This window comes from Nannospalax galili, unplaced genomic scaffold, assembly GCF_000622305.1.
Source record: "Nannospalax galili isolate Female #2095 unplaced genomic scaffold, S.galili_v1.0 scaffold763, whole genome shotgun sequence".
Taxonomy (NCBI): domain Eukaryota; kingdom Metazoa; phylum Chordata; class Mammalia; order Rodentia; family Spalacidae; genus Nannospalax; species Nannospalax galili.
In genome coordinates this window covers 1,653,865-1,665,575 of record NW_008349451.1, presented here as the reverse complement: position 1 = coordinate 1,665,575, position 11,711 = coordinate 1,653,865, and the positions used below count along the sequence as shown (strand labels likewise).

The window sequence follows — 11,711 nt, the reverse complement described above, 5'->3', positions numbered from 1 at the left end:
GGTAGATACAGCTGGGTCCCCAGAGCCCACTGGCAGTCTGAATCAGCCAGCTCCAGGCTGTGAGACCCTGTGAGATGAATCAGTGGTAACGGCACATGCCGCCAAGTCTGGAAACCTGAGTTTGGAGTGTGAATCTGGGACTCACATCATGGAAGGGAGAAATGACTCCTGTACGTTGTTCTCGCTTCTATCTGGTAACAATGGTATGCATGCCTACACACACACACAAACGCACACATACACAAACACACACACAGACACACCACACACACATACAAACACACACAAACACACACACACGCATACACACACACAAACACACACACACATGCATACACACACAAACACACACATACATACACACACGCATACACACCACACACACACAAACACACACACGCACACACACACAAACACACACACACGCACACACACACACACACACACAGACACACCACACACACAAACACACACAAACGCACACACACACAGACACACCACACACACACACACGCATACACAACTGTGCACATCTAGTAAACCTTCCCCTGACACTAGGACCCCAGGATTGACCTCAGTGGCATGCAGGGAGCAGAAGGGAGGTAGATACAGCTGGGTCCCCAGAGCCCACTGGCAGTCTGAATCAGCCAGCTCCAGGCTGTGAGACCCTGTGAGATGAATCAGTGGTAACGGCACATGCCGCCAAGTCTGGAAACCTGAGTTTGGAGTGTGAATCTGGGACTCACATCATGGGAGGGAGAAATGACTCCTGTACGTTGTTCTCGCTTCTATCTGGCAACAATGGTATGCATGCCTACACACACACACAAACGCACACACACACAAACACACACACAGACACACCACACACACATACAAACACACACAAACACACACACACGCATACACACACAAACACACACATACATACACACACGCATACACACCACACACACACAAGCATACACATGCATACAAAATAAACAAAATGCAAAAATCAAAATAAGAAAAGTTGGAAGCATAGTGGCGCATGCCCTGACATCAACCTGACCTTGATTTGGCCTTCACATGCACACATACACATGCATACCTCACACCCAAGCACAGATGCATATGCCACACACATAAGTACATGTGTACACTGCAAGCACGAGCACACATGCATACATCACACTACATGGATCATACATGCATGACTATGCATACAGACATCACATACATTAGCACATGCACACATGCATGAGTATGAAGGCATGTCACACATGTATGTATCATACACATGTACACAGGAGCACAACACATACACGCATGGATCACACACAAGTATACATGCATCACACACAAGTATACATACCTAACACTCATATACACAGGAGTACAGACCCATACATCACACATGCGAGAACACATACACATACCACACACACATGAGTCTACTACATTCATACACCACACACAGACACACACACACAATAAGAGGTAACAATAAAGGTTTGGAGAAAAAAAAACCAGAGCAGGCACGAACAGGAGAGTCGTGATGAGAAGACTGACGTGCTCACTGATAAGCTTCATACGCGCTTGAAACTGGTCTTTTCTGGGGAAATGCCCCTCATCCACTGAGGGCCGCAGGGTGAGCAGTCTTGACGTCATGAGCTGAACCTAATGTCACTGACTGCTAGAGCAGGCTGGGAAGGCACTGAGGAGGACACCGTAGGATACGCAGCATCTCTGCTTCTAGCGGGATGAAACCCAGACCCGGGTTAGGAAAACCAAGCGAGGCCAAGAGCTAGCGACACAAGTACAGACACCAGAGCCGGTCCAGCGGCTCCCTATCCCTACACACAGCCACGGCTGCCATCAGCAAGACCACACACTCGGGCAGGGACAGGGACAGGGACAGGGACAGGGACAGAGGTCTGTCCTCAGTGTCCCTGGAGTTCTGAGCACGCTCTGTCCAGCTCGCTTGAGAAACTACGGGAGTGCGAACAGCCGAGGCGCGCACGCACCTTTTCTTCGTTTGCCAGCATCAGAGACTCCACGGCCTTCTTCATCTTTTGGACCTCGACATCTGAAAACAACAGACCTTCCAGTTAGAAGCTGCTTCGTTCGCCCGTGTTAGAAGCTACTGGCTCTTCTCTTCGAAGGCCTTCAAGCGAAGGGTGCCGATGGTCTGTCTTCAAAGGGGCACAGTGACGCCCATATTCTCTTTTAGGGACACTCAAAGATGAACGCTTCCTACCTCGCCGCTCCAGAAAGCAAGCAAACGGCTGCGGGAGAGCTCGCCGCCCTCCCTTAAAGGACAGAATCTCCCTCCAAGCCCTGAAGATGGAACTTGGGGGCAGCAGTGGAGGCCGGGGTTTCACAAGGGAAGCTCTGGGCGGTGGGTGGAGGCCGCGGACGGCACTCACAACGACCAAGCAGAGGACAGTACTCGGGACCGAGCTGGAGGCAGTGGAAGAGCCTGGGCGGCGTGACGTTCATGTGAGCGGTCATGCTAAGAAGCCGCTGCGGGGCCACAGACGGGAAGCGCCCTGCTTCATCTATAAACTCCATTTCTAACACTGTTTTCAAATGGAAACAGAACGTGACTGCTAAAGTGTGCTGAGTGGGGCTTTTCTTAAAACCTGATAACCAAACACAAAGCCATGTTATCTGAAAAATGAAAAATGAAAGTACTTCAAAAATGAACGTTCAATCCCAAAGTGAAACCACAACTAAAAGATGGAAACGGAAACAATTCAGCTAAAATTACTTGCCTCCGAGGGAAGAATTTAAAAACTAACACCGATGGAGCATTTTGGACGAGGATTTGCCGGTTCTTTTTTTGAAGGCAAATTCTCTTAACTTAATAATTCACTTCTAAGGTCAACTAAAGATTTATGTTTGTGTGGTATTGAATAATCCAGGCTCCATAATGCCAAGAGAATATATGACTATTTCACATAGCTTCTAATGTAGATCCTAGGCTTCAAGCAGAGATGGTGAGTTCAAAATGACCTGTCCACGGGGGTCATTTCTGGGAATACAGCTCAGCTGTAAGGTTCCTTTTTACCTCCGAATCTCCCAGTCCACAGAGAACACACTTTCTGAGCGCAATCGTCTGTGTGCCCTGCTGCATTCTGGGGGGGAGTGGGCCGCAGGAAAGCCTGTAATGTATCTCTTCCTCTCTGTTTGCTGTCCATCTATCTAGCCTCTACTTTGCCCACGGTGAAGAAATGGAGGGCTTACTGATGAAGCAGTTGGACATCTCTGGTGAGGGAAACGTTTTAAGACATGCAAAGAGCAAAGCAGCCCTCGGTGCACGTGAAGGCCGGCGGAGCACTCCAAACCTTACTTTTCTCTTTGAGCTTCTTTTTAAAATTTTCATCTGCACAGGAAAACCCATCGGATTGGAAGTTAGCACACATCACAACAACAAAAACTACTTTAAAAGTTATCAGTTCTTGGTTTCCTTTTACCTAAGTGCTGGGACTCTAGCCTCAAAAGAAACCTAGAATGTGGAGTACTATTTACATGACTGTAGGACTGATGGTCAGTCACCAGGGACCTGTGACTGTAGGACTGGTGGTCAGTCACCAAGGACCTATGATTGTAGGACTGGTGGTGAGTCACCAAGGTCCTGAAGGACTGAATACCACACATTAACCAGAAGAGCTAAACCTGAGTTATGCTTCTGAGCCTTCATCTTTCTGAACCTCGGTGCTTCCATGTTTTAAAATCAGACCTACACGGGCTGGCAGTCAAGACTGGTTAACACTGCTTTGGCGCCCCTCCCCTCTCTGTCACTGATGTCCAACTGATCCCTCAAGTTCAACATCACTGAAAGGATCTGTCTCCTGTCTAAGGAGAAGCCCACTGACAGACAGTCAGCGTCAGTGTCAGGTTGCCAGGAGTTTCTAAGCCCTTGTACACAGACCCGTGCTAAGCTGGTCATGTGGTGACAGTGAGCAGTTCAGACTTGTTCTAGGCTCAGTCAGCGTGAGTAGCACTTCCCAAATTCATCCTCCAACCCATACACTCTTTTGAGGCCGTTTTATTCTTAAAACCCTGTAAGTCAGACCAGTGGCGTGGCTCAGTGGTACCACACATGAGGGCATGTGCAAGGGCTTGCGATCAATCTCCAACACACTCCTCCAAAAAACTAAGCAAACAAACAAAAACAAAAGCCCTAAAAGTGGTGCCTCTACTTGTGCCAAACCCATTTCTCCCAGGCTTGATAACTGAGTTTCCTGGTAGATAAGGAGACAATGCGCCTTGTCTCTCCTGTTACACATGTCAATGTGACGGGGCTGCACCAAGCGCCATCTGTTCTGTCCCACTGAGCTAGAAACCACTTCGGTATCTAGCATCATGGTCGCCATGAGGAAAGGGAGGTTGGGTTTGGCCTAGTGTTGTCAGATACCCCATGTATTTCCAGACCCAGCCCCCCATGCTTTTTTCCATCAGTGTCTCCCTATGCTGTCCCATGATCCCTCTGCATTAACCTCTAGGTGCTGCAGCTACAGCTGTGTGCCACTGTCTAACCCAAATATAACTTTAAAAAAATATATTTATTATTATTTTTATTTTATGTGTATGAGTGTATTGCCTGCATATATGTGAGTGCACTTGTGCAATGCAATGCCACGGAGGTCAGAAGAGGGCTTCAGATTCCCCTGGAACTGGAGTTAAGGATGGTTTGTAGTCGCCATGTGGGTGCTGGGAATCGAACCCAGGTCCTCTGCAAGAGCAGTCAGTGCTCTTAACTGCTGAGCCATCTCTCCAGCCCCGTAACTTTTTTAATCATTATTTTTTTAAATTTTTAATAACTACATGATTAGAATATTTAACATATTCAGTAACACACTCCAGAGCAAGAGTACATCTCTTTCACAAGTGGGTGCAAGTTTCTAGGTTCACAGTTGAATTAATACAGTTATACAATATTGAACTCGGTATAAACTCTGTAAGATTTTTTTAAATGATTGTTTTTATTTTATACATGAGTGTATTGCTTGCAAGCATGTAAGTGCACCTATGTCATGCAGTACCTGAGGAAGTCAGAAGAGGGCATCAGATTCCCTTGGAACTGGAGTTATGGATGGTTCTTAGCTACCAAGTAGGTGCTAAGAATCTGCTAAGCCACATCTTTGTCTCCAAATGTAGTCTTTTAAAGCACATTCTATTTAAGTCATCTTCCTGTTGCATATGATCCATACACTATTAGGAACTTTTGCAACATTTGGAACAAACTTCCCTCAGGATCACACACTTTGGATAAATTCATGCCTTTTGCTAAAATTCAATCAACTACTTTTTTTTTTTTTTTTTTTTTGTCTTTTTGAGACAGGGTCTCCCTGTCACCCCAGCTGGCCTGGGACTCACTATGTAGACCAGGCTGGCCTTAAACTCACAGAGATCTGCCTCCCTCTGCCTCCCTAGTGCTGGGACTAAAGGCGTGTGCCACCACCCCACACCTGGCCTACTTATGCTTTTTTAAAATGAGGGCTCATTCCATGGGAAAAAACACCACTGATTTTCCCAAAGATACAGAGTCACTCCTCTTTTCCCCTAAAAAGGTGAGGAAGGCGTCTAAATCCCTCACATCATCTTTTCTTTTTTTTCAAGCATGGTCTCACTCTATAGCCCAGGCTGACCTCAAAGTTTGGGCAGCACTCCTGCCTCAGTCTTGGGGCTCAAATCACAGGCAAGAGCTACCAGGTTGGGCTCATCCTGTCTGAAGCTCAGTTCAGAAGGAACAACTGAGACACAGCAATGATTCGTTCTCTAGCCATCATCATCCATCATCTATTGCCTACTTACCTATTATCTATGTGTCGTTTGTCACCTACATCTCTATGATCTATCATCTCTCTACTATCATCTCTCTATAATCTATCTATCTATCTGTCTGTCTGTCTGTCTGTCTGTCTGTCTGTCATCTATCACCTACCCACCTACCTACCTACCTACCTACCTACCTACCGCTTCTGGGGACCCAACCCACAGCCTCACACACACTGGGCAAGCAGTGCACACTGCCCTACACTCCTAACTCCCTTCTAATTCTTTGGCATTCTCATAATAAGCATTTACAATTCAGTCATCCAAAATGTTTGTTTCTTTCAGCCAGAGTCTCCTGCATCCCATGGTGGCCTGAAACTCCCAGTGTAGCCAAGGATGACCCTGAACTCCTGATCCCCAGCTTCCACCTTCCAGTGCTGGGATTTCAGGCATGCCCACCACACACGGTTTACATGGAGGCTTGAACCCTGGGGTCTGTGTGTGCTAGGCAGGGCTTTACAACTGATCTACATCCCCAGCCCAAGTTATTAAAAATGAACGGACAATACAACCCAGGACAGCCTTGGTCTAGCTGTATGAAGCACACAGATCCCCATCATAGCGGAGTCTGAAAGAACCTTCTGTTGCCCTGGGTCTGGGCGGCTCGGCTGCGCCAGCCCCACGCCCTATTTCACAGGACTGTGACAAATCAAACAGCCAGGCCCGACAGTCTCACCTCGGTCCAGAACTTGGCCCCCATCTCCTCGCACCTTGCAGGTCAGCCTTTCCTGCAGCCTTTTTACTTCACATTCTTTCTCTTCCAGCTGCTCTTTTAAAGACACCAACTCATCCTGTAAATCATGAACTCGTTTAAACGTAGATCATGGCAGAAAAGGACTGTTTAGAGAGCACATTAGCCCTCTCAATCAATACGCAGATTGTGAGAAGGAAATCTTACACACAAACATCAGAAGTTAGACAGAGGCAGTGATAAGCTCAGTTTCTAACAGTCATGATGCAACTGTTTCAGGTCTGTGAGTAATTTAAAAGGGGTCTGTTTAAAGTACAGTCAAGGCTAGGAGAGCCACGAGGTTTGGGCTTTATGTTAAATTAAAATGTCTACATACGGTAATTGAGATAACCAAAATTAGATACTTGTGATAAAGGCAAAATAAGACACAAATTCTTAGTCTTGCTGTCCTTTGCTCAGCACTTCAAGGTGATGCTCCTGCTTCCGAGGCAAGCGCTGAGCTGCAGTGGCAGCAGGTCACGGGGTAACTGGGGCCAAACCGTGCACTGGACGATTCCCCCACCCCCCAGTAAGCCAGAACTGAGCAATGGGAAAGTGGGCTTCTAGAAAACAAGGGTTTAAGTCCCTTTTTACAAAACTGTATCTGCAAAAGCTTCCAAGACCATGGATGGATCTGTTAACACTTTAAATTTCAGTTCATTTTAGTAAAGAACTAGCCTTAGCAAATTTGTATTTTTGCAGGCCATACGTAACACAGAAAACCGAGCCAGGTCAGGCCAGCACGCCTGCCCTTCACTCAATGTTGCATTTACCAGGATCTTTATTCAGATATTTGTTGCATGCAGTGCCACGGGAAGATGGGGTCCACCCAGGAAGTGGGGCTGGCTCTGCACGTCTGACTTGCAGTAAGACTGAAGTCAACGCTCATCCATTTCCGGCAGTAGTGGCATGACGTGCAGGCCCCTTCTTAACTGCAGAGCTTCCAAGTAGTGACCGCCACTCCCTCCCGTGCTACGGCAAACTCCTGTCCACACTGACCTTCCAGAAAGCCCTAAGGAGGGCAGGTTCAACTGTCAATGTGACGTAGAATTCTTTTACAGATGAACTTTTACAATTATTTTACAATGTTCAGGACTCAGTCTAAGAGAGACAGTCAATTTATAGGCTGATTAATAGCTTCTTACAGTTCACTCACTATTATTTACAGTATTAGAAATATCACTGTTCCTTTTATCAGGTATATGTATTGAGTTATTTATTTTTTTGAGACAGGGTCTCCCTGTAGCCCCAGCTGTCCTGGAACTCACTATGTAGACCAGGCTGGCTTGAACTCACAAAGATTCACCTGCCTCTGCCTCCCAAGTGCTGGGATTACAGGCCTACACCACCATGCCCGGCCCAGGTATATGTATTTTTAATAAGAAGGTGACATACACGCACAGACAATGGATGCACATGCCACTAAAAACACCTTCACAGCAAAACGACACAGACGGCAACAGCCCACGGAGCCCACCACAGTCTACCACACCTTCAGTGACTCCCATTTCTGCTCCATCCGCTGCTTTGCGTACTGCATCTGACCCACCTTGATTTTCATGCTAGAAAGTTTGGCCATTAAAGACTGGTAGAGAGACAGAGGAATGAGAGAAAACCAGGCAGAAAGAGGCAGGCTAAATAACCAAGAAAACAGCATCGGGTTATGGAGGAGGTTAGCTAACTCAGGAATGGCAGGCTACATCCTAGCAGATTAGTCAAGCCCTGGATGTAATTCAGAACAGTACATATAAGGTGGTCAAGGTTTCCAGTGTGGGGAAAAATTCATTTACTTGTAAGATACCACCATTTCCATATACTAGGTAGAAAATGTTTTCTATATTATTCCTCACAGAAAAACAGTGGACCCACTTGTTTAAAATTATTTTTACCAATGAGAAACTTACTTTGGTTGATTTAAGCTTTTTTTCGTACTGGAGTCTTTCACTGTCCATTTCACCGACTTTTAACCTCAAATCATTAATCTCCTGCATTAGTCCCTGTCCAAAAAGATAACAAGGAAATGTATCTGGAAAGGGGCAAAACACAGTCACCTACACCACAAGGGCACGAAGGCAACAGTCGGTCAAGTGCAAGTTGCGTGAATCGGATGGGGTGGAGGGGATACAGGGCATCTAACTCCACAAGAACCAAACTAGCCAAAAGGTGTTTCAGTGACTCGCCCCAAGGTGTGAGGCTTGTGAAAACAAAAGGAAACTATAGTTCTGATTCAGAAAACACCACAGTTTGAATCTTGTGTTAGAGAACTGGTTCCCAGGGTGGTGCTGAAAGGTCTGTCGAACTTTTATGAGGCAGGGGCTAGTGGGAGATCCGTGAAGAGGATGTGGGACCCTGGCTCCTTCCCTTCTGGTGTGCTTCCTGGCCAAGTGCACACCGTTTTCCTCTGCCGTGTGTTTCATGGTAACGTGCCGTTTCAACACTGGCTCAAAGCAAGGGACACTGACCACGGACTGGAATCTCCAAGCTGGGAGGTATGTACCCTCCCTCTTTACAAGCTGCCTGTCTTGGTATTTGCTGTACTAATGTGTCCACATTTCCTTTCTGCTGCTGGCATGAAACACTTGACCAAAACAGCTCAGGGGACAGAAGGGTTTGTTTGGCTTACATTCCAGGTCACAATCTATCACTGAAGGAAGTCAGGGCAGAAACTCAAGGCTTGAACCTAAAGGCAGGAATCATGGAGGAACCATTGCTCACTGGCTTGCTCACCAGCTCAAGCTCAGTTAACTTTCTAATATAGACCAGGAGCACCAGGAAATGGTTCCACCCCCAGTAGGCTGAGTCCTCCTACATCAGTGACAAAATCAAGACCATCCCTCATAGACAAGTCCGCAGACCAACCTGATAAAGACAATTTCTCGGCCGAGAGTCTTTTTTTTTTGGGTGTTTCTAGGCTGTGTTGAAGTTGGAAGTTCAGCTAATTGGACATGATAGAAATCTAACTCACAGATGTTGTTAACATCTGACTCTTGTCACATATTTCTAGACTAAAATTATCTCCATGAATTCCATCTTTTCAAATAAACCACAGAGATTTTCCTTGGAGCAGTGATTTACCTTAAGATTCTTTTCTGTGACACATGAGTTGTTAAAGATTTTAAAAACTTTTTGTTTGGTCTACAGAAATACAGACTTAAGTTTCTTTACACTAAGAATTCTCAACTTGACAGCAGATGAAGGCCCCAAGGTTTAGACATACAAATGTATTCAGTATAACAACACAATTTTATATATGCAAAATAAAAATCCAAATGTTTCCATAATGCAATACAATTTAACAGCTTTTCCACTGTCACTAAAAACGTGCTTGTAAAACTTGTCTGAATATTCTGAATTCAAGTTCACAGAAGTCGTCCCTTTCCCTTATTTGACAACTGTCACTGCACAGTACAAGCAGGGAGTGACCTTCTTCCCCTGGTCTTTCAGACTAGGTTACTGCTGAGAGGCGGCTCTCAGTCCCCACCTGATACTGCGTACATCTTGCCACTTCCTCTGCTGGCGCCTGCAAAGAAGGAACTGAAGAAAACAGAACTATGCACTGGGTCATTTTTCAGGATTGCCTTTGGTGACAATATTAAACACGAAGCTCCAAAGGGGAAGTCGGATATTCCCCAGGACAAATCAGGCTGAAAACTATGGCAATATCTCCTTAATGCAAAAGAAAATCTTTAAAGATGCAATATAAAGCATTTCAATTAACTTAGTTTCAGAATTCAGGCCAAAAGAGACTCCATTACTTTTTCCTCTGCACTCTGAGGACAGGTGCTCTTACCAGAAGGGGGCACTGTTGAATGACCCAACCATCTACCAAGTATTTCCAGGACATGCAAGTTCAAACTCTTCAAGGTTTAAAGATTTTAACGTATTATTTTTGGAAATGCCTACATTTCTCCTCTACTTCAACCAATGCCCAAACTCTCTACAATTCTCAGACATGTTAAAGGATTTAGGACTAAAGAGCGGCTATGGTAAATGTTTCCTTTTTATTAGAGGAAGGTGAACACGCACTGTTCGATTCAGTTAGGTTGCTGAAGGCTGTTTTGATTGTTTCCAGTGCACTATCACAAGGTTTATCAGATGCTCTACCATCTGCTCCACAGGTATGTACACATTCCACTTTACCAATTGTGATGATGATTTAATAGAAAATTACCACAGACTGCGTTTTCTAGGACATCACTTTGCATGCAGCAAAGGGGAACAGAACAGAGGTGTGATCAAAAAGCAGCTCCCACCACAACCCATGGAACACCTGCAGTTTAGCCCTAATGACTGGTGAAATCTTACACTCAAATTAAACTAACCACAGTTGTACAGGGCAGGACTTGATCTAACACAACTATGTCCACCGCCACAGCAATCCACCCGCTGACCATTTAGGTTAGGCAGTGACTGAGGTCATGGATGACAAGAGAGGAAAAAGGAACACACCTGAACAGAGTTTTTTAAATTATGTGTAAAAGTGTTTTGCCTGCATGTATGTTAAGTGCACCATTTGTGTGCAGTGCACAAAGAGGCCAGAAGACAGCATCGGATCCCCTGGAACTGGAGTTACAGACAGTTGTTAGCCGCCATGTGGGTGCTGGGAATTGGACCTGGGTCCTCCGCAAGAGCAGTATGTGCTTAAGGCTGCTGAGCCATCTCTCCAGCTCCCCTATACACAGGGTTCTTAATACGCAGACCAGGCTGGCCTGGAACTCACAGAGATCTGACTGACTCTGTCTTCTGAGTGCTGGGATGAAAGGTATGTACCACCACACCTGACCTCCTAAACAGATTATTACAAAAAGCCAAAAAGCAAGAATTTAAAGAAATTGGGTAACTTCCCTGTTTTAAGATGCCCAGTCCCAATCAAAGGAGGAGGAATGTGTTCAAAGTAACTGATAGAGAACTTAAAGGTTAAAACATGAATCAAGGAAGTGATTTCTCCAGTTCCAGGGGAACCAACACCCTCTTCTGACCTCTGTGGGCACTGCACGACATGGGTGCACTTACATACATGCAGGCAAAATACTCATATACATAAATAAAAATTTTTAAAAAACAGTATGAACTGTCAGCCAGGCACCACAAACATCTTGTAGTCAAATTATTTTTACAGCATATGTCTTTAAAAAATATTTGATTTATATATTTTTTT

The 11,711-nt window shown here is 45.5% G+C and overlaps 1 protein-coding gene across 7 annotated transcripts in view; it reads right to left on the bottom strand.

The window, feature by feature from the left end:
- Positions 1–11,711, bottom strand: part of Ppfibp1 (PPFIA binding protein 1) — a 168,942-nt gene that overhangs the window by 33,416 nt on the left and 123,815 nt on the right. For 5 of the 7 annotated variants that reach the window (XM_029570322.1, XM_029570321.1, XM_029570320.1 and 2 more), the window contains 4 exons: positions 8,458–8,550; positions 6,500–6,614; positions 3,335–3,367; positions 2,007–2,068 (listed from right to left, as the gene is read on the bottom strand). In XM_029570322.1, the coding sequence (XP_029426182.1) occupies positions 2,007–2,068; positions 3,335–3,367; positions 6,500–6,614; positions 8,458–8,550 (303 nt within the window). The remainder of the gene's footprint in view (positions 1–2,006; positions 2,069–3,334; positions 3,368–6,499; positions 6,615–8,457; positions 8,551–11,711) is intronic. The other 2 variants (XM_029570323.1, XM_008846894.3) reach the window with 1 other exon arrangement.